This window comes from Phodopus roborovskii, unplaced genomic scaffold (assembly GCF_943737965.1).
Source record: "Phodopus roborovskii unplaced genomic scaffold, PHOROB, whole genome shotgun sequence".
In the NCBI taxonomy this organism is placed as follows: domain Eukaryota; kingdom Metazoa; phylum Chordata; class Mammalia; order Rodentia; family Cricetidae; genus Phodopus; species Phodopus roborovskii.
Window position 1 is genome coordinate 32,373,998 of NW_026126517.1, and position 23,168 is coordinate 32,397,165.

Here is a 23,168-nt window from a genome sequence, read left to right on the forward strand (position 1 = left end):
AATAGCCTTAAAAAATACGCAGAAAGAGTATGCAAAAGAGTCATGAAAGTTCTACAATGAAAACTTTCAGACACCAGAGGAACAAGACACTAGAAAATGCAAAGAGTGAATTAACCTGAAAGTGGCTGTTACTGAACGTACCAAGCATATTCAGTGCACTCTCCATCAAAACCCAAATTACATTCTATACAGAATTAGAGAGCCAAAATTCAAATGGGAGCATGAAAGGCCCTGAATAGCCCAACCAATCCTAGGCAGAAAAGGCAGTTCCGGGTGTATCATGATGCCTGATCTCAAATAATACTGTGAGCCATAGTGACAATGAATGACAGTCATGGTTCAAAAACAGATATGCTGGCCAAGGCAGTGGAAGAGAAGCCTCGGAATAAGCCCACACAGCTACAACTATCTCATTTTTTATATAGTTGTCAAAAATGTACTGTGGAAAACAGCCTCTTCAACAAGGAACACTGGGGGAACTGAATGTCTATACGTGCAAGAATGAAATGAGATCTCCATCTCTCTCTCAAAACTAAATCAATTCAAAGGCTTTAACGTAAGTTCTGAAGTGCTGAGACTTCCAGAGGAAAATTGATACAACACCTGAAGAGGAAGGCTTAGACAATGACTTTCTGAACAGGACTCCAATAGCAAAGGACACAATCCCAAGAATAGACGAAATCCAAAAGCCTCTGCACAGCGAAGGAAACCGTCTCCACAGCTTATGGAACAGAAAAGAACTGAGGCTTGGATTTAGCTAAGTAACAGAGCTCTTGGCTAACAGACCCACAGTTCCAGTTCAGTCCCCAGTGCCACAATAATAAACTCAGCAACAAAACAAACAAAAACAACAAAAAAAGGTCTTTGACAACTATACATCAGACCAGAAATTAATGTCTAGAGTATATATGAACTACAAAAATAAGACAATAGGGGCCTGGAGAGACAGCTCAGCTGTTAAGAGCACTGACTGCTCTTCCAGAGAACCTGGGTTCAAATCCCAGCACCCACATGGCAGTTTAAAAAAACTGCCTGTAACTCTGGTTTAAGAGAATCTGAAACCTTCACACCAAGGCACATAAAATAAAGCTAAATAATGTTTTAAAAATTAGACAATAAATAAATAGATTATCGTAAGTGGGCTAATGAATAGAATAGACTATTCTCAAAGGAAACACAAACAACATCCTTAACCATTATGGAAATTCAAATTAAAAATGCTTTGGGTCAGGGGTTGGTAGCTGGCACCTTCAATCCAAGTGTTTGGGAGGCAGAGGCAGGTGGGTCTCTGTGAGTTCAAGGCCAGCCTGGTCTACAGAGCGACTTCCAGGACAGTCAGGATTACACAGAGAAACCCTGCCTTGAAAAACAAAAACAAACAAAAATGCTTTGGGATTCCATCTCACCTCAGTCAGGTGTTAATTAGGAGGAAAACAAAGGATAATAAATAATACTGTAGGGAAAAAGAAGCCGTTATTCACTGCTGGTAAGATGTATACTGTTGCGGCTGCTATGGAAATCAATTGGGAGATTGCTTCAAGATTAAAAATACAACTATAATATGACCGAGCTTTTCCACTCTTGGGTACCAATTCACAGGACTTAAGTCAGCACCACAGAGATACTTTCTCACCCATGTTTATTGCTTCACTTTTCAAGATAGCCAGGAACGGGACCAGTCTAGATGGCCATCAGCAAATGGATAAAGAAAACAGGGCACATATACACAGCTGAATGAAATCATGATATTGGAAGGAAAATGTGTGGAACAGGAAATCATTACATTAAGGAAAATAAACCAAACACAGACCAATACAGTATTTTCTGTCATGTATAAAACCCGCGTTTAAATGTGGGGTGGGATGGAGAGGAGAAGACTTAAAAAAAAAAAAAATGACGGGGTGGGGGGGAATCTTAAGGAACTGGGGAGAGAGGCAGCATTATTCATAATAGCCAACAAAGTAAAATAATCCAATGTCCTTCAATGGCTAAATAGACAAAGGGAGATATAGCCGCACTGTAGTATGTGGTTAAGTACTGATTGATACCTGGTGCAACACAGACGAACCCTGAAAACATTGTACTAATGGTACTGTTTGCTTCTGCTATCAACTTGACATAAACCTGGAGTCTTCTGGGAAGAGGGATTCTCAGTTGGAAGACTTACCTTGTGGCTTGTGGCTTGTCAGTGGAGCATTTTCTCAATTGCTAATTGATTCAAGGTAGTCCAGCCCATTGTGGGCGGCGCCATTCCTAGGCAGGTGGTCCTGGGCTGTATAAGAAAGCCAGTGGAGGGGCTGGAGAGATGGATCAGAGGTTAAGATCAGTGGACGCTGTTCCAGAAGACGCTGTTCATTTCCCAGCACCACGTGGTGGCTTACAGCCACCTGTTAACTCTAGTCCCAGGGGATTTGGCACCATCTTCTGGCCTCACCAGGTACTGCATGCACATGTTGTGTAGACATACATGCAGGGCAAACTATCCTTAAAGTCAGTATGATTCTCTACTGTTTAGCTGTGAGATTCTAGTTACAATGCCCTCCTTCTCTACTGCTCCAGAATGTCTGAATAAGAGAGAGGCTCAGAGATTTGTCTAGATACTCTGTTTCCACAGCACAGCTGGTCTACTGTTTTTACTAAGTGTTCTAAAGCTCATGAAGGCTCCGTGGTCCTGTTTCCAGGTGGTTCTTCCTTCAATTTGCTGTGGGCTAGAGAAAAACATGTATGTATTCCTCCTACTTCCATGACCATGTGTGTTCTCAACAAGCAATTATTTTGCTTTTGTTCATAAAGGGCATGAGAATGGCCTTACCTTTTTTGGCAACATCTGCCAACAGGACTTCTCTATTTAGGCTGAAGATATGCACAAGAGCTTTTGCCTGTGCCGTTTTCAGACACTCAGCTCTGCTTTTCCTTCCCATGTGTTGTCATCTCTCCATTTGAAAACCATGACTGTGAAACCAAGCATTTATAGGTTATGCAAACAGCTCCCCTTGGTATTTTTTTTTTTAATAATTGTGAGTCTTATCACTGCCAGATGTTGAAATCCCAAATGGGAACAAGAGTGACAGATTTAAAGCTGAGGTTATCTTAGAGAAATGTAATGACTCTATCCTCTGAGAGATAGCAGGTGCCTGGCCCTGGTGTGCATCCATGCGTCCCCTGTTTTCTGGATTCAGCTGAGGTGTACACACAGGCTACTCAGTCTCATTGGTATTCTATTCAGAATAGTAAATGGGAGAACAGGGAGGCTCACACCTTCTGCACAGGGTGGGGTGAAAATATGTGTGCTAGTACGTTGTGTTACTTAACGTGTTGCCTGTTTGTTACAATGACAAAACACCTTTGGGGGAAAGGAACAAAAAGAACACCCTGTGCCCATGGTTATAGAGTGTAGCCTGCTGGCTCCATTGCTTTGGGGTTGTGGTGTGGTGAAGATGGACTTGTGGAGCAGAGCGTCTCTCCTCATGGCACCTAGGAAGCAGAGGAGAGAAGACACAAAGGTGTTAGAGCCAGATACACCCTTTGAAAGGCCACTCCCAGTGACCTATTCCCTCCAGTGGGCTCCACTTCTAAATTGCCTACTTAGTTAATTAATGAGCCCATTGATTAAGTCAGCACCCTGATGATCCAATAACCTCTCAGAAGCTCCACTGACTGGGTGTAAGCTTTGAAGACTCTTGCCTTTGGGAGGTTACCTCATATTTAACCTACAGTGTTACTTGTTTCTGCTTAACAAGCAGCTGCACCTCCTCCTTTAATGTTATTTTACTTAGTGTTTGAAGCTGTGTTGTCATGTAATGACTTAGCTGGTGACCGTGGCTCAGCATCTCCTATGACATTGTATTCATGTAGTGACCAGGGATGTGGTCTCTGACGTGCAAATGGGATTGGAGAATCGCTTCAAACTCACTGTGCTGCTGTTGGCTGGAGGCTTAACTTTCTTACCACATAGTGTTTTCTGCCCCACCCCAGTCTTTTCTAACCTAAACTCAGAATTATATGCCATCATAATTGCTAAATTCTACTAGTGACTTTAATCAACACTGGAACAATCTAGGGAGTAACTTCCACAGCTAAAGATAGAAGGAGACCAGGATCCCTGGAAATGTCAACCACCAGTGTGTGTAAAGTACTCAGGTCACCCAAAAGCAATTAACAGCCACATATTGAGCATTCACTGTGTGTTTAGACCCTTGTCTTAGTTACTTTTACTGTTGCTGTGATAAAACACCACGGCCAAAGCAACTTAGGAGAGAAAGGACTTATTTTTAGCTCCTGATTCTAGGTTAAAGTCATTGATACTGGGAAGTTGAGGTGTCAAGGATTTAAAGCAGCCAGTCATATTACACCCACAGTCAAGAGCAAAAAAATGAATTAATGCTTATTCTTAGCTCCCTTTCTTTCCTCTTATATAGTTCAAAACACCATGCATAAGGAATGATGCCACCCACAGTGGGTGGGTCTTCTTATTGCAACTAATGCAAGCAAGACAGTCTCCTACAGACATGCCCACAGGCCAACCTGATGTAGACAATCTCTCACTTAGACTTTCTTCCCAGGTTATGCTAGACTGTGTCAATTTGACAATTAAATCTAACCATCACAACCCTCATCTAGGCTTAGTAATACAGACATAGCACTTACACTCAAGAGCTTATATTCTAGAGAGCTACAGGGAATGTTGCAGAAATAGGCATTTTCTCCCCATGAGAAAGAGAGAAAAGAGACTCTCTTAAAAGGCATCCTTGGTAATTAAAGTATTACTGTGATCTAAGTGCTTGTCAAAGTAGTGAATCTACTCTCCCCTACCAAGTGGTAATTACAAGTCAGAGAACTGCAATTTTTACTTAGAAGCTGAAAATTTTCAGTAAAGATCCCAGCGGAACTGGTGGCAGACATAATAATTGTGAGAAAAAGACATGCTAGGTAGATAGTACCAAGGCTCTACCCGTGTGCTGTGGCTTATTTTTCAAAACCCATCTTTTAGGTTTTGTTTGAGTCTAGTGATACACCAATGAGTGTGTGTGTCTGTGTGTGTATATGTGTGTGTGTGTGTTGCATGTTTCTATATGTGCCTGTGTAAATGTGAGCATGTGTGTGTAGAAGCCGGATGTCAGGTGTTGTCCTCAATCTCCACCTTACTTTTGTTCAGGGAGCTCAGGAAACTCCCAAACAATATAAGCTATTGCTATAGTCCTTGGTTGCTCTCTAGGAAAGAAAGAAAGAATGAATGAATGAATGAAAGAAAGAAAGAAGGAAGGAAGGAAGGAAAGAAAAAAGAGGGGCCCTACTGCGGAAGATGCCGCACACTTTGGCTACAGGACTTGGAGGAATCATTTGGATCTGATGTGGAAGTCTCCTTCCTAAGGACTCACTCTGAAGCACCTGAAGGAGTTATGCAAGCTGACAGCAGAAGAAAAGCAATTACATAAAATCAATGTAATGCCTAAGAACTACAACAATGGTCAGAAAGGCAGGGTATCCCTAAAGGTGCAATTGTACTTACATCCTGGGGCAACCAACAGCCACCTAATAGGAGGGAGTGGGTATTATTGTGTTTTCCTGTCACTGAGGCACAGGTGGTTAAAAACACCATTTCACAGAGCTGCTGAGTAGGAGAGCCGGAACCTCTGCAGCTGACACTTGAACCCTGATTCCAGAGCCCACAGTTTATTTAGCCAGTCTCCTACTTTTGTTCGTCTTTGTTTCCCAGGTTTTGGTCTTTATTTATAAAGTTTTAGTGTGAGCCCATGGTTAAATGTTTAACTACCTGTATTTCCTTGGTACAGCTTCTAGCAGAAGGATTGCTAAGTCAAAGAGGTTAGAGTTTGAAATTTTAGACAAATTTGGCTACCTGTCTTCAGAATGCTCACCACCTGCCATGCCCTCTACAGACAACAGAGAACCAAGTCCCCACTCCTAGCCCACACAGAATTTTCAGGTTTTTGTTTTTTCAAATCTTTGTTAGCATGAGAGACAAAAACCAAACAAATAAAAACAAAACAAACAAAACAAAAAAAACTCAGGCAAGTCTTTTTTTTTTTTACTTCTAATATGGCACACATCCCTAAAGTAACCCCCAGAGAGCCATCCCTTGAGCTCTCGTGTGGTCTCTGTGATAAACACCAAGACCAAAAGCAACTTGGGAAGGAAAGGGTTTATTTTGCCACTTACTGCTGAGTCACAATCCATCATTTCTGGAAGTCAGGGCAGGAACTGCAGGCTGGATCTATAGCTGTCCTTTGTGGTGCAGGGCTCTCTGCCCTAGGGTGCCCACACTATGGGCTGGGACCTCCCACTCCAGTCCTTAAGACTGTCTCTCACAGACACAGACACAGGCCAATCTGATTGTGCAACCCTTCAATTGAGGCTCCCTCAGAATGATTCTAGGAGGTGTCTATATGACAAATAAAGCTGTCTAGGAGAATTTTGTACAACACCCTTACATAAGTGTGACTTCCCCCAATGAACAGAATCTAAAGAAAGAGAAAGGACTTATCAGGAGTTATTGGGATCCCTAATCAGTTCAGTTTTTGTTAATCAAAAGGGAGATTACCTACATACATAAACAGAGTTCTTCTAGAGGGTGGCTCAAAACTATAACCACAATATCTGTCTGTCCTTGTCTCTCTGGCATTGAAGACGAAAACTATCATAAAATAAAGCTGCCAGGACATGAGTTCTATCCTGGCATCTGTACTGGCCTGCCCATGGGGTCCTGACGGGATATGTCCTCAGCTGCAGCTACTAGGAGCACCATCTATGCACATTCACTATGTTCCCTTTAAAAAGAGCCCCATCTCTCCCTCCCCTCCCCCTCTCTCCCTTCTTCCTCTCTCCCTCCCCCTCCCCCTGTCCCCCTCTCTCTTTCTCTTCCTCTTCTATCACTCTTGTCCCCAGGGTTCAGTTTCTGTGTCCCATCCCCCTGTTTTCCATGTTGTTCAGAGGTTTTCGTCCTTCGAGGCTATTCTTGTTGTCCAGTGTCTTCTTACTGATAGTTGAATTCTTTGTGTGTTATTGAGACTTCTATCAGGACACCCACTCCTGCCTGTTAAAAACAATGAATAGCTGCAATCTATGTGTCTCCCCACCCAAAGTCTTTTTGTTGTTGTTGTTGGTTTTCATGGCTTGGTTTGTCTGTTCCTCTGGCTGTGCTAGAACTCTCTCTGTAGACCAGACTGATCTTGAACTCACAGAGATCCACCTGCCTCTGCCTCCTGAGTGCTGTGCCACCACTGCCTGGCCCCAGAGTCTTCTTGATGACTCCACTTTGGGGGCTGGGCTCACCACAGGTTATAGGAGAGGCACACATAAGCTTATGTAGTACCTTATGTTTGTATCACTCTTTTGAATCTTGAATCTATCTTCAAATGTATGAACAATGTCTACCAGGCTGGGGGTGAGAAGCTCAGTGACAGTGCAGGATTCCATGCAGGAGGCTTGGCGCAGTATCCAGCATGTGGGGGTCATCTATCACATAGTCATTTTCTTTCCATTTATTAACTCTCAAGTAAAAAAATCCAATTCTTCCTTTTAAAAGAACATGGCTTATTTTGTGAGAGATTCACACATGAATACTGTATTTACATCATTCCTATGCCAGACTCTCTCCCCTCCAACTCGTCCTGTGTTCCCCGTCTTGACTTCATAGTTACTCTTGTTCCTTGTGTACACATACATCTGTATGTGCCAGTACACACCTCAGGGTCCATATGCGCCCAGCTTTCGTGCTGACCACTAAGGACTAGATGACATATCCGGGCTCAACCCTGAAAAAGAGTGCTTCTCCCTCTTGGCAGCTTTGGGAGGTTTCCTCCACACATATCAGTAATTTTGTTTTCCCTGATGTCCATTCAGTCTCTCTGGTCTGCTTTAATCCATAGACTGTTTCCACTGTTAGGACTTTACCATACATCTGAGTATCTAGTAAAAGAAAAATATCCCCACATTTTTCTCTGATAAACGTATAAACTTGCTTCCTTCTCCTGAGACCTTTCACCTTTCACTTTGTCTTCAGAATTATTTTGTCAAACTCCACTGGCAATTTAATTATATTTGTACCATACTGGTTTGTTTTTATAGATTTATACATCTACTGATTAATTAGGGGAGAAATGATCATACCAGAACATGCTTTGACACCCTAATACATTTGCTTTCTTTCCTATGACCCTGGCTAAAACAGCTGTCTTCATTTTGACCTAAAATATTTCTTGTTGAATTAATGACAAGACTTTTTATCATTTTCATTTAGAATATACTAACTCTAGAAGATTTTTATTCTTGTTTATTGCTAGATTATAGTAGAGATACTTATTTTTACTTTCTTATGCCACCACGAGTTGTCAGTTTGACAAAAAACAATGCCTAGGGCTGAGGCAGAAGCTCAGCTGTGAGAAGCTTACTTGGGATGGATGAGGCCCTGGGTTCGAGTCCCCAACACTACAATTAAAAGTAACAAACAGCAATACTGCCTCTGCATCAGGAAAGAAATAACAAATTTTGTTGTAAAATATGGACTAACAGGTAATGTTGGTTGTCCCCCCCCCTTTGAGAGTGTGTTCATAAGCCTTTATTAGCATCCACGTTTGTCCCCGTGCTGCTGAGTCTGGGCCCATAAGGGAATCCTGTGCTTCTTGCTAGTGACTGCTTCAGAATGGACTTATCTATTCCAGTTTGGGCTGGTGAAACAGAAAAAGAAATTTCTGAGCTCTGAAAACAAGGCATCTTTTTCCCACTGGTTGCAGACAAGGAGGCATCTAGCTGGTCCTACTATTTTGGCAACCATTTCGAGACATAATTAAGAACAATTCTTAGCATGGAGCCAGGCCTGTGGACAACAGAGCAGAGAAACAAACAAACAAAAAAGCTGTTGCTGACAAGGTTGAGACCAGATCACCCCACTCTTGGGTCTGTATACCCTTTGCTCCTGCTCGAGCCAAATCATTTCTTCCTTGTACTAGCCAAATCATTTCTTCCTTGTACTAGCTTTAGCTGGGGTTTCTTCCTGTCCCCCGAAGAAGCCTCCATGTATGTGGCATATCCCAGTTGTGCTCAACACACAGGGGTTGCTTGGAAGGGAGCCACGCCTCCTCTCCTGCCACTCTAAGAGCAGGCCCCCTTCTCCCTCCTCACTACATGCTTACAGCTTTTTCTCCAGTAAGCAAACTCAAATACCACCGCCGGCAAAGAGCAGGCCCTTACTCTGTGTCTACCCTGCTATCTGAACACACACACACACACACACACACACACACACACACACACACACACACCTGCCTCAGTTGAAATCTCATGGGGGCAGGGACACCCTTCAAGCATTAGCCAGCCTCCTGGCCCTGGGCCTACTGCACTGTAGGTAATGATGAGCCTGCTGGTGATAAATCTCTTCTCTCTACAAGCGGTGATGCCTGTTCAGCAGAATGAGGCTTCAACAACAGGAGCATTATGATTTTGTTCTCAAACATAAGGCATGTCTAAGGCAGCTATAAATAACATACACTGTCCATAATTCAAGTTGATCAAAATAGAACTCAGCACAGTGATACGGGGTAGAATCTGCTGCTTCCAAACCAATGACACATTCCTAGCAGATGAGGGCCTGACTGGATTTCCTCCTGCAGTGGGCTAATGCCCATCCCAATCTCACTAATCACTAATCACAATCTGTCCATGATTAGACCTTAGATAGTCTCCTCAGAGGAGAGGTGACAACCCAGATTCTGTTATCTCTTGTATTACCTAATTTGGGAACCTGCCAGCAACTCAAACTTCCAGATATATTACAAAGACAGATTCCCTGGAGCAATGACTCTGCTCCACAGGCCTTGGCTAGAGCCCATTATTAGGTGTTGTTGTATTTCCTGTTTTGATACATAATGATAAATAGGCGAAATAGGGCAAGAATTCACATATTTAGTTTCTTGTAAATATGTGTTAGAAAGAATAAAAGATATTTCTAAAATCCATTAAAAGGCTTTAGGAATGGTGAAGGGAGAGTCTTGTGTTTGAGACAATCTTCCATTTGTCATAAACAAATGCAAGTGCCCATAAGCACAGGTTTGCAAAATGTAAACCCAGCACATCTTGGAGACTGTCAGACCTTGGTACAATATTTTCTTATGAGGTGGAGAGACAGCTCAACTGTTAAGAATGCTTGCTGTAACTTGTAAAGCCACTTGGAAGCCAATGTGGTGGCTCCTCAGAAAACTGGGAATCAACCTACCTCAAGACCCAGCTGGGGTGTTCCATCACACCACAAGGACATTGCTAAGCTATGCTCTTAGCAGCTTTATTTGTAATAGCCAGAACCTGGAAACAACCTAGATGTCCTTCTACTGAGGAATAGATAGAGAAAATGTGGTACATTTACACAACAGAGTATTACTCAGCTGTTAAAAACAAGGTCACCAGGAAGTTTGAAGACAAATGGATGGAACTAGAAAAAAAAATCGTTCTGAATGAGGTAACCTAGAACGAGAAAGGCGGACATGGCATGTACTCACTCATAAGTGGATATTAGATATAAAAGACAGGCTAACTATGCTAAAATCCACAGACCTAGTGAGGATAGGTAACAAGGAGGGTTCAAGGGGGTCACCCAGATCTCCCTGGGAAGGGGAAGCAGAAGAGAGTTCATGAGGGGACTGAGTGCAGGTGTGATCAGGTTACATGGCATGGAGGGGGACAGTGCTGATGAGGACTCCTGGGGCAGCCATTTCTGGATTGGGCAGAAGCCTGATGCAGGGGAATATCCCAGGAATCTATGAGGAGGACCCCAGCCTAGACTCCTAGCAAGAGTGGATAAGTAGCCCGAGCTAGCTACTGTGACCAGATTGGTACCTGGCCCAGTTGTCATCAAAGAGGCATTATCCAGCAGATGCAGAGACCTACAGCCAAACATTAGGTGGAGTTCAGGAATCCTGCAGAGGAAGAGGAAGATGAAAAGAAAGGAGTGTACAGCCAGAGGGGTCAAGGATACTATGGGATGGTTCACACAATCAACTAACCTTGGCTCATAGGGGCTCACAGAAACTGAACCAACAACCAGGGAGCCTGCATGGGACTCCTAGGCCCTCTGAATATATGTGACAGTTGTGTAGCTTGGTCCTCTTGAGGGACTCCTAACAGTGGGCACGGGGTCTGTCTCTGACTCTTTTACTGGCTTTTGGGACTCTCTACTCCTCAGAATGTGTCACCTTGCCCAGCCTTAATACATGAGAGGTGTGTAGTTTTATTGCAACTTGATATGCCATGTTTTATTATTATTCATGGGAGACCTACCCTTTCCTGGATGGAGATGGAAGATGAGAGGATTACAGGGTGGGAGGAGGTGTGGGGGAGAGGGACCGGGAGGGAAGATAGATGGGGGGGGGAGGAAGAAATGCTTGCTGCTCTTGCAGAGGGCCAGGTTTGGTTCCTAGCACCCACATGTGGCATCTCACAACTGCCTGAAATTCCAGCTCCAGGGGCTTGGACATCCTCTTCTGGCTATGTGATTTCCGTTCCAGCACTCGTGTGACATACACCCATACAGACACATAAATAAAAATAAAATAAATACAACTATTCTGTTATCCTGCTGTGTAAATAAAAATCTAAAAGGTATCATTAATGCTTATGTTGATGATTCCTCTAATTGAATGTAGCAGTGAGGGGTGTGGTTATACATGGCTGCAATCCCAGTGCTTTAGAGGTACAGGCAAGGGGTTCATGAATCCTGTGTGTAGTTTACACACTAGTGAATTTGAGGCTAGCCTGAGGTACATGAGATTCTGTGTCAGAAAACAAAACTAACTAAAGAGACAAGTACCTAGCTCCAAGCCTGCCTAGTGCCTTTGATCAAGTTGCTAGGAACCACACCCAGGCTGTGCTGAGCTAGCCTGTTTCCCCCTTCTGGAGGGACGAGGAACTGCAGCTTTTCCCTACCAGCCGCCATAGTTCCTTTTTATGGCTGGCTTCTGTTTCCAGGATCTAGCAGGAAGCCTGGTTTCCAGCTCTGTATTCCTCCAGCTGCCTTTGAGGGAGTGATTTAGAGCGAATCAGATGTTCTCGTGTGTGTTTAACAAAAGTGTTCATTTGTCTCTATCTTCTATAGTGACCCAGTGATGATTTTGTTAGCCACTTCTCACCTCCATCCTCTCATAGTGACTGCTTCAAAGACAAGAGTGCTGTACACAGTGGGATTGCTTGTTTGTTTAAATATTGAAGGGTGTTATCCCATGTCTGTCCACTATAAACAAAGTAACAAATAACAGAGTAACATTTCCATCTGGACAGACCACAAGTTCATGACTCATCTCATGGCCTGAAGTGGGCCTGAGTATCAGTCCTCTCTAATTGTGTTGCCTCATGAAGGTTATTGATTTTGAGCTGCTTAAAGATGATAATAGATCCTGCTCCCGATGCTGCAAGGCTGAACTGGCTTTGTGGGACCACAGCCTGCGCCATTACAAGAGCTTTACACTCTGTCATCAGGGTCTTGAGATTCTTCGTGATGTTTGAGCAGGAAGCCTAGCAATCTCATTTTAGTGGGATCTGCAAACTATGTGTCTAATCCTGTTTAGGAAGTGCCTTGGTGCTTTAAATGGGTTTTACTTGATCCTAACCCAGGGTCCATTCTACAGCACACAGGTAGACATTGGACACCCAGAGCCTGGTTCGAATACTGCCTCTCTGTCAGTTGCATAATCTGGTACGAGCTACTTAGCCTTTCCACAGCACTGTCCCTCAGCTGTGATTTAGGGATAACTGTACCACGGCAACTCATTTGTAGGAGTTCTGTGACATATGTTGAAAAACAGGATCCTGAGACTCTCATATCCTGGCCATGATGATGGCTTTGCCATGGTCAGTATTCCTTTTCTGCATAGATTCATCTATGAATCTATGCAAAAGGAAGGGATGCGAACAGGAAGGGGTAGGGTGATGTGGAAAGGAAGCTGTCAGTGTGTTTGCATGACTGTGCAAGTGCAGGCTGGTACAGGCTCTCTTGGTCCCTGAGCTGGGATCTGTGCTTGCATGCGCTGTCTCTGCCCTGTCAGTCATGGAGAGCATGACTGGCTTCCTGTCAAACAAAGGCCCAGGAGAGAGTTCCCCAAAGTGTGTTCTGCCTCCTGATTCTAGGAGGAAAGAAACAGGGAGAGTAGAAAGGATGGAAAGACTGACTAAGCAACAGACAAACAAACAAACAGCAAGGCAAGACAAATAAAAGCCAGTGTGTTTTCCATCCCTGCCACAGGCTGGGGACCTGCTGCCCCTTCCTTCAGGCAAGCACTGTGAGCCTGATGAAGTATGAATGATAGGTTGGGGATGAATCCAGGGACTTCCTGTGTAGTCCTTACATCTTCCCATGCCAAAGCTACTGCTATAGCTCTCAGCACTGCTCCCAACAAGGACAAGACAGGAGGAGAAAGGTATCTTGGGTGCCACAGCCAGGGATGTGGAGAGAAAATGACCTTGTTGCTCTGGAAGGGGACCTTGGGTGTTGTCAGGGGGCAGGGAAGCAGGCAGGACAAAAGAGGTTCACATGTTTTTTCATGCCAGCACTGGACTCCTGTGACCCAGGAGAGCCACACTGAGGGATCTGGAAAACAGCTCTTCAGAGAAATGAAGGGGATCAATGGCTCTGAAGTTCTCTTAGTATAAGTCTCTAGAGACTGGGTTTCTTGTTAGGAAGGGGGAGTTTCTATAGGCTGAGCCTAGGATTCCTGCTGAGATCAGCTTCCCTCCTGATAGCCAGAACCCACATTTGTGGAATCTTAGGGGTAATGGGAGCCAGGCATGGCCCGGGACTGTCTTGGGGTTGAGGGTGAAGGGACAATGTCCTGGTGTGCCTGGAGCTTCCCACCCAGCAGGCACAGTGCAGAGCCCACTCACTGACATCACCAATTGACGAAGTCCACACCTAGGGCAGGACTGCAGGGCAGGCACACAGACAGAGCAAGCACATATTCACAAACAAATCGCTGGGCAATAGGCAAGGTGTGCTTAGACCCCACTTCTAGCAAAGCCCACACCTTTCTAGGAAAGGCATGCTTGGTAATACAGACTCCCAACATAGACAGGGCCACCATGGTTACCATAGTTACTACACACTGAGCAAGTACTATGCACCAGGTATGATTTTAAGGCTTTTTCCTGAAACAAGTTTAATTTTTACAAAGCAAAGATAGCTGTCCTAAGTACATCCATCCCATTTTACAGATGGGGAAAAGTGAGGGAAGGAGCATCAAACACAGAGCTCAGCTCAGAGGACAGTGCAAAGATTCAGGGCTCCTTACTTATTAGTAAATTTAGCACTGCCTCAGCCCCTGACACAGCTCCTCACAGAGACTGAGAGCTACTGGGGTGCTAGTAGGAGAGATAGGGAGGGGTTGGCCTGTTGTCAGGGTTTTGTAGGCTGTGAGAAAACATTGGGTCCAGTGAGAACACCAAAGGTGGAGGTGGGGGTCAAAAGCAGCAGGACCCCGGCTTTGGAGCGAGGTGCCAGAGGACTGTTTCCCATAGGAGCACCTCAGAGGAGCGATTTTTGTGCATCCGGGGCCTCTCCTTGAGCTGCACCAGTTTCCCAGCCCAACAGCCTCAGGCTATTAGCAGTAGGATCGCCACGCCCGCCTGAATTCGCTCTCAGGCCCAGAGGCCTGCAGAAACCAGGCCGGATATAAGTTTGGGCGGAGACACTCTAACCCAAGAGCCCACCCGCACCCTACCTAGAGAGGCATCAAGTTATTGGTGTTCTTTTAAAATGGGGGTGGAAAACTTACAGACCATCGTTGGATAAACGCTGTTTATAACTCATCGATTTGTCTTTTCAACCCTTTCAAACAAAACTCATGGCGATTTTTGTGAAGAAGAAGAAGAAAAAAAAAAGGCCCCGACTTTTAAAAAGTTGCAGATTTTCTAAGGATTAAAAAGGTCATCGGTAAGATGGCAAATTACCCCTCGCCCCACATTTGTTTCTGATTATTTGCATTGTAATTGCTTTGTGAAGTCCAAAATTAAAGTTCGTTCAAATCGTTTATTCTGTAAGTATAACACATCACAACAGTGTTCTTAGAAGAAGCCAAATAGCGGAGTGGAGAAAGGAGGGGGTGGGAGTCAACTTAACCAAAAAGGCGATAAAGATGAGGGAGGAGAAAGAGCCGCCGCCAGGGTGGGGGCAGGACCTCGGCTAGACCCTCTGGGTTCCTTCTGGCTTTACCTACCTGCAACATCGACTTTTCTACAGGCGGCGCGTGTGGGAAAGTCTGAAAAGAGTTTATCCAAACCAGGTGGTCATTTCCTACCGGTTCTCTCTAACTTGGCCCCCGCCGAACAAAGGCTCAGGCGCACAGGGAGAAAGGTGGTCCGCTGGACCAGTAATGGTCGCGACCCAACGGATCCCCTTTTCTCCCTTACTTCTGTCGTCCCTAGGAGAAATTCTTAATTTAAAATTATAAACGAAAAGCACTTTTAAGGGAGTAGGACTTCCTTCTATCCCCAGGTGTCTATCACCCTGCTACACAGCGACTGGGACAACCACCCCGCAAGTCCTTTGGAAGCGCGGCGCTGCGGCAGAGCCCGCTGGGTGGAGATGCGGCTTCCCAGGGATTGCGGGACCCGGGGCCGCAGAGCGGATCCTGGAAGGTTTGGGGGGAGGGGGCTGCGCTCCATTGTTCACTCCCAGCCAATCAGAGCTTGCCCACTTCCTCTCAGCCAATCTCCCGGCTCCTCCGTCTCTACCCGGAGCCCACCCTCAGGGTCCCCATCACCTCCCCCCGCATTCCCCGCGGCGGTGGGGGAACTGGGTGACGCTACAGGTCCCGCCTCCAGCTCGGGCCCCGGGCGAGTGCGTGCTGACGTCATGCTGCGTGCGGACCGGTGCGGAATCGCCCCTTCAACTCCGCGGGGCAGGAGTTAGTTAGCAAAGAGCAGAGGCTGGGCGCGCGACCCTGGTCCTTCTGCCCCCGGCCGCAGGCTTTGCGTACATCTCTCTCTGCATGGTGGATATTATTTTTCACTATCCTTTTCTGGGTGCTATGGGGGATCATTCCAAGAGTAAGTCTTTCTGTATGTGTGGGTGTGTATAAGTGTTTAATATGCAACATTTACAATGCAGAATAATGTTGAGCGGATTCTACAAGTGGCCTCTATTTGACAAAATACTTGGGAGAATAAAGGAGAGAGAGAGGAAAAAAAAAAACAAAAAAAAAAAAACAAATGTATTTCGCCTGTAGCAGTGTTCATCCTTTGGAACCCTGTTGTTTTATTTCACAATTAGACATTATTTCCCAAGCCGGCTGTAATGACCTCAGACTGAATTCTTTATCTTTTCTGTTAGGACGATTAGGTTTGATTTAGGGAGATGGGTGCCTTTTCTGTTTGCTTGTCTTTTGGTCTTTCGAAGCTAGAGAGATTTTAGTCGCTTGATCTGCGGTGTTTAGGATCTGTTGAAGAATCTGAGCCGGGACCGCGCTGAAAGCTGCGGTGTCGATGTTGGGATAGGAGGGAGTCGTTGTGAGCCTGCGGAAATCAGGGCTTGGCCAACAGTGTGGACGCGGAGACCTCGGGGCTCCCTGGTGTCACTGCTGTCGCCCGCCTCCCCGTTAATTCTGTCTGTATCGGAACCGATACGACGCGCGTGTTCAAAGACCGTGATAACGGAAATGTCAGGAGATTGTGTTGTTTTCGTTTCCTATTTTCTGGACCTTTAGAAAGCTTTCAGTTCCCTTGTGGTCGCACTTCTAAGAGTAAGAGCTGGAGAGTGAGAGTGTTGGGTTGGGGCTGCAGGGGCCAAGGCCGGACAGGCCTGACGCGTGCCCTGCGCCCTTCCCCGCCAGAGAAGCCCGGGACGGCCATGTGCGTGGGTTGCGGGAGTCAGATCCACGACCAGTTTATCCTTCGGGTGTCGCCCGACCTCGAGTGGCACGCCGCCTGCCTCAAGTGCGCCGAGTGCAGCCAGTACCTGGATGAGACGTGCACGTGCTTCGTGAGAGACGGGAAAACCTACTGCAAGCGGGACTATGTCAGGTGAGCTGGCGGGACCCCGGGTTCGGCCCCCGTGGGCTGGGGAGCACGGCTGCGCGTCCCGGGCCTGGGTCCCCGCGCTGACGCCCGCCGCGCCCGGGCCCGCAGGCTGTTCGGCATCAAGTGCGCCCAGTGCCAGGTGGGCTTCAGCAGCAGCGACCTAGTGATGCGGGCGCGGGACAGCGTGTACCACATCGAGTGCTTTCGCTGCTCCGTGTGCAGCCGCCAGCTGCTCCCGGGAGATGAGTTCTCGCTGCGGGAGCACGAGCTCCTCTGCCGAGCCGACCACGGCCTCCTGCTGGAGCGCGCTGCGGCCGGCAGCCCGCATAGCCCCGGCCCGCTTCCCGGCGCCCGCGGCCTGCATCTGCAAGGTAAGCCGCTCTCCCGGCCCGCATAGCCGCGCTGCGTCAGTGGGATGTGCGAGTGTGTAGCCGGCCGCCAAGCTTCCGACGGGAAGCTGGTGTGTGAGAAGCCCTAGCGCCGGGGAGAAAATGGCTTGTGTGTTAGTGTGCGAGCTTCTGGAGTTGTGTTCTCCGTGGCTCCGACTGCGTTAGGATCTGGAGAGTGTAGTAAGATCCAGAATCCTAGGTGTTAACTGTCTGGGTTGTGTTTAGAATTTCTTTAATGTACAGGTTATCGTCAGGGAGAAAAATGGTATGCGGCCCGGAGCCCACGGAAGAAGGCCAGATTTGCAAAAGAGGGGCCTGTGTTCTTGTTTTGAGGTCCAGCTAGCATCAAGGTTCAGGGAGTTAACCCTTGTTAGGATGATAGGTGTCCTAACCAAGAGTTGCTCAGACCCTAGCTCCAGGAAGCCAGGAGATCTGTGGCTCACACCCTCGTAGACCTGGCCTCTCTCTACGTGGCCCCAGGGCTCCGCCCCTCTCTGTTTCTCGGTTTCCACCCTGTGAAGGAGGACATGGGTCTGGGTGGGTTATTTGTTAATGTTTACCGAGACCTAGAAATGCCTAGAGGGGACATCAATGTAAACAGTGTAGCTAATATCCAGTGGGTGTGTAGACCAGGTTGGATACAAAACAGTGGAGTTGGTGTTTTCGGAACCCTGCCTGGAGATCGCCCAGGGGCTCCCCTTTGTTGTGAAAATGTAGGCTTAAGGCTGTTGGAGGTGGGTGTGAGTAACACCAGCCTCCAGGCAGAGGGAACCCAGAGAAGGGGAGAATCTCGGGGCCGATGCTCCAGGGCAGACAGCCAGAAAGGAACCATTCTGTACCCAGAAGGCCTTCGCTGTCTCAAGTCTGGATCTTCCCTGTTCCAGAGTGTTTTCAATGGAGAGGCGGGTCGGAGCAGGCCCTTAGGAGAAGGGTTTCTCGTCTGGGCGTTGTGTTGTGACCCAGGTCCTCTATTCCCTTTCCCTGCCGAGTCACACTGCGATTCCCACCTCTTCCTCTAAACCCCCCACCTTCATCCCGAGGGCTTTGCTTGTCCTGCTGGGCTCAGTGGGTTTTCCTAACGTCTGCTAGTACCACAGAGGCTTAGAGCAGAACTCCAGAGTTCAGCAGGACTCCGGGGGAATCGCTGCGGGGTAACCGGGCTTGGGAACCAAGGATAGAACAAAAAGCACACTCCGTTTGGGTAAGGATAACGGATGGAGAGGGAGATGAACAACAGCCGAACGAACGGAATAAAAGGGAAACGAAATCTTGGGGAGAATGGCTGGGGGCCCATCCGACCTTCTGCCTCACTCGACCCCTGCAGACGCCGGGTCCGGAAGACAGCCCTCGCTGCGCACGCACGTGCACAAGCAGGCGGAGAAGACGACCAGGGTGCGGACTGTGCTCAACGAGAAGCAACTGCACACCCTGCGGACATGCTACGCCGCCAACCCGCGGCCTGACGCGCTCATGAAGGAACAGCTAGTGGAGATGACCGGCTTGAGCCCGCGGGTCATCCGCGTGTGGTTCCAGAACAAGCGTTGTAAGGACAAGAAGAAGTCCATTCTCATGAAGCAGCTACAGCAGCAGCAGCACAGCGACAAGGCGGTGAGATGCTGGCGGTTGCAGGGAAGCGGGCGGTGGCCGCCACGGCATCCCAAGGCCTCTTTCTGGGGAGACCTAGACCGGACTGGACTCTCCACGTAGCGTGGCACTCACATCTTAGGAGAAAGGCTGGCTTGGGGTTTGAGTTGGTGGTGTTTTGTTCCAGCAACACCCAGAGTTGAGGGGTCTTAGGCGCAGAGATGACCAGGTGGTGTGGTTGGGACAGGCAGGTGTAGTTTTCTTTGTCGGGGTTCGATTTGAGTTGTTTTATTTTTTTCCCCCACCTGCGCATACCTGGCTAGGGAAGGGCATAAAAGCTTTCGTTTCCCTGGCCTGGTGTTTGGCTCCTGAGAGTGAAACCGGTGGCAGCTTTGTGGGCCCTCAGGTGTCTTCACTGCAGAATGGGGATTCGTCGTGTGCAGTCTCAAGTGTGCCTCCTCACATAATGCAACCCCTAAATCGCTCCCCAGATGGCCTGGGGCTCCATGCTCAAAAGTGGTACCAAAGCCAACACCTAACTCTAACGCCTTGTGCTTGCCCCTTAGAGTCTCCAGGGACTGACTGGGACGCCTCTGGTGGCAGGCAGCCCCATCCGCCATGAGAACGCGGTGCAGGGCAGTGCAGTCGAGGTGCAGACTTACCAGCCGCCTTGGAAAGCACTCAGCGAGTTTGCACTCCAGAGTGACCTGGACCAACCCGCCTTTCAACAGCTGGTGAGGCCCTTCGTGAACTGTCCAGTGGGAGTGGAATGGAGGGGACTTTGCTTGGGACATGGGGCTCGCGACAGACCTGACCTCGCTGCTGACAGCTGCTGACACTAAACATGGTTTTAATGTCTCTCACCCGTTCCCAATCCCCGTGCCAATGGGGACCTGGCTCCCTCTCCTCGGGGTTTGCTCAGGCGGCGACTTGTCTGCAAGGAACACACCGGGTCTCTGAGCAGGTGACCCAGGGGCAGCGACTCGGGCGTGTGTTCACTTGTTCTACCCCGGTGTCTCTGCCCTCCCAGGTCTCCTTCTCTGAGTCTGGCTCCCTAGGCAACTCCTCCGGCAGCGACGTGACCTCTCTGTCCTCACAGCTCCCAGACACCCCCAACAGTATGGTGCCGAGTCCCGTGGAGACGTGAGCGGGGACCCCATAGCTGCCAGCCCGCGGACCTCGCATGCTCCCTGCATGAGACTCACCCATGCTCAGGCCATTCCAGCTCCGAAAACTCTCCGGCCCTTGTAATTATTGTTGTTATTTAAAGCGAGGGGGCAGAGGCAGGCGACCACGACCGGATGGCCAGAAGAGCAGGCACAGCCTGCCCCGCCAAGACTGGAGACTCCTGCTCCGAGGACTTTTCTGCTTTCCTCAAGTAGAATTTGGGACTTGCTGGGTTAGCTCCGCCCTCGCCTGTCCCGCGCCGCGTGGGGAGCTGCCACTCTGCCTCTCCGCGCCCCACTCGTCCAGGAACCCACCTCTGCGTGGGCCACAGGGTCCTCCCTCCTGGGAACTGCTCTGGACTGTCTGCTCTGGCCCGAGGCTTTGCACTGGCCCTGGCGGCGAGGAGGACAGGACCTCAAGGAACAGACACAACCCCCAAAGCGCATGACTGCTGGACAAAGTAGAAACCAGACTGTCTTTAAAAAATGTTTTAAATTATCAGTCGACGGAGGACAGTGAGAGCCTTTGCCGAACAAACGTAAGTTATTGTTATTTATTGTGAGGCGAATAGTGGGACGAATATTTTGATCTTAATAAAAAACAACCCAATGCCATGCGGCTCCTGTGTGCTGTTGGCGCCCCGGGAGCCAGATGACCACCACTTAGCAAGTGGGCCTCAAGTGAAGTTTCAGCTTCACCCGCCCCACCCGCCCTCGTGCTGCAGCGCAGTCGGTGCCCGACGACGGGCGGGCCTGACGGGGATTGGGCACAGACGGGGCGGGCCCGACACTTATTGGGTGCTAGAGGGGCGGGGCGGTCCCGTGCAGTGTGAGCCCAGAGGCGTTTCCGGAAGCGGGAACGCTCTGAGCCCGAGGCGAGGACGCTTGGAGACTGGTGCTCGGTTGTGGGGTGATGGGTTTGGGGCGCGAAGCCCACCCTGCGTTCCTGGGCTTTGTGGCGCGTCCTCCGTGCTGTTCCCAGAGTGGATGCGCGACGTGATCAATCTCGCTGCATTTATTAATTCTCCCGTCTAGACAGCATTGAAGGCCGGGGCGGCTCCTTATCTACGTTTGGCATCACCTGCAAGCGATACACTGAAGGAGCCACAACAAGCCCCCGCTAGGATCGCGACTGCAGGAGAAAATAAGTCCACCCAGAACCAGTCTGGCGTGTCCTTGGTTTATTTTCTTTCCAGGCCCGAAATGGAGGGGGCGGGGGATGGCCCCTGGATATGTCATGCCCAGGTCACTTGGTGTGACATTTCAAACCCCTGTGACTTGTTTTCTTGAAAACTGGCTTTAGTGATCGCAGGAAATAACCAAGAGATACTGAATCTCCAGCAGGCCCCCAGGCAAGCAGAAGGAAAAAAATCCCGGCAGGCTCAGGTTTTACCCTCTACAAATATTTAACCCTTTGGCAGTCTGGGACAGTTCTTTCCCAAAGCTAGCTTCCTGCCCTCCTTGTCTAGTTCAGAAAGCTGCCATCTACCAACCCACCAATCCTGCAACAATCTGACATTTCTATTTCCTTGGCCTCACAGGGCATTCCTCCATGTCCATTTTTTTGCGGGGGGGGGGGAGTGAAGTACATTAACAGGCTAGGGGACAGTTAGGTTATAGCTAGGGACTGGTAACAAATGTGCCCAAAGAGCAGCTGCAATCCAGGAGGATAGAGATGTAGAAACAGCTGCATGGGAAGTCCAGCAGTTTCACACCCATCCATCCCATAGTACCAATTAATGATGGAAGGCTTCCTGGCAATTAAAGAAAACGAGAAGAGGTGGGAAGATCGAACCAAGTTTATAGTTCACTTCCTGAAAGTCAAGGTGATGCTGGCACTTAAGGGAGGGAGGATTCCCTTTCTTGGAGGTTTAGGAAATGGCCTGCAAATGTAGAGATATGAGAAAGATACATATATACAGAGTTAATTAGGGCCAGCTTTACCTCTCAAGGCTGGTTCTTTGAGGCGTCATTCCCTTAACTTAGACCATTCTGTCCCAAGCAGAATACAGATTTCTTCTTCTTCTTTTTTTTTTATTTGATTGGCTATTAGATGGGAAACGAAACTTCAATACATCTTACTTTTGGAAACTTTTGATTATCAGAATATTGGGTTTTCACTTTTTTTTTTTTAAAGAATGGTTCCTTAGGGAATTTCATTATTAGCGCTGGAAGTTTGCTTTTGACAGGGTACAGTATTTTACAGACATGTACATGCCTAGTTACTACCATCTTTCCCCCTCATCATTTGGTTTAAACAAACATCCAGTTTGACTTCAACACTCGTATGTGCCTTTTATTCCCCTGGAGCTCTATCCAGGTAAAAGTGGTGAGTGTGCAGTAAGATGTATACAGTAAGACATCACAAACTTGCTCCCATTACCGAAGGAGTGTGTACTGCTCTCAAGTTCCCGGGGGAAAGCCTGCAATGAATGTCCTTGGCAAGGTATCAGATCTACAGTTAGTTACATTAATAAATATCAATTTTACTGGTTCCCAGGTCATCTTTTAAACATCATTTGTAATGAAGTAGGGATTTCCTGGTAAATTAAATTACCTGTGACAATTACAACTTTTGTACTTTCTGCTAAGGTTTATCAGGAGCTGTAAAATCTCAGTTCAAGGTTAGAAGCTATGGATGGAAAAAGAGAATTATTTAATGTGAGTCACTTCCAGAATAAGATTTTATCAGAAGATTTAACTAATTATTTGCTTAGCACTATGAAATGAAGGTAGGAAAAAGATCCCAGAGACAGATTTTTTTGGCTACACAATTGGTACATATTGTAAGGCCACACAATTCTGGGAAATTCAGAATCCTTGTGGCAGTATTCCCAACGAATTTTAGTATTAAATGACTGTGGGACAGAAATCAGCCTTTCTGTTTCGAATATGGAGTTAAGTTAAAGCTCAAGCTTGTCAGAGATGGGAACAGCTGGGTTTTTAAATGACACATTGTTCTAACACTGCCCTTCAAAGATGTGAGGCTCTGCCACTTTTGCCTAGGGGTGGGCTCACA

The 23,168-nt window shown here is 47.6% G+C and overlaps 1 protein-coding gene across 1 annotated transcript; it reads left to right on the forward strand.

Annotated features, from left to right (window-relative positions):
- Window positions 1-15,918: 15,918 nt before the first annotated feature.
- Isl2 (ISL LIM homeobox 2) lies at window positions 15,919-20,415 on the forward strand. Its single transcript, XM_051197002.1, has 6 exons — window positions 15,919-16,041; window positions 16,824-17,013; window positions 17,119-17,381; window positions 18,724-19,007; window positions 19,550-19,717; window positions 20,014-20,415. Exons 1-6 carry the CDS (start codon window positions 15,984-15,986, stop codon window positions 20,128-20,130), a joined length of 1,080 nt encoding a protein of 359 aa, XP_051052959.1. The 5' UTR covers window positions 15,919-15,983; the 3' UTR covers window positions 20,131-20,415.
- Window positions 20,416-23,168: the final 2,753 nt, after the last annotated feature.

Coding starts and splice junctions, on each gene's coding strand:
- Isl2 (XM_051197002.1), top strand. CDS start 15,984: ATGGTGGATATTATTTTTCACTATCCTTTTCTGGGTGCTATGGGGGAT. Junction 17,014..17,118: donor TGCAAGCGGGACTATGTCAG/GTGAGCTGGCGG, acceptor CCGGGCCCGCAG/GCTGTTCGGCATCAAGTGCG. Junction 19,718..20,013: donor AACCCGCCTTTCAACAGCTG/GTGAGGCCCTTC, acceptor CTGCCCTCCCAG/GTCTCCTTCTCTGAGTCTGG.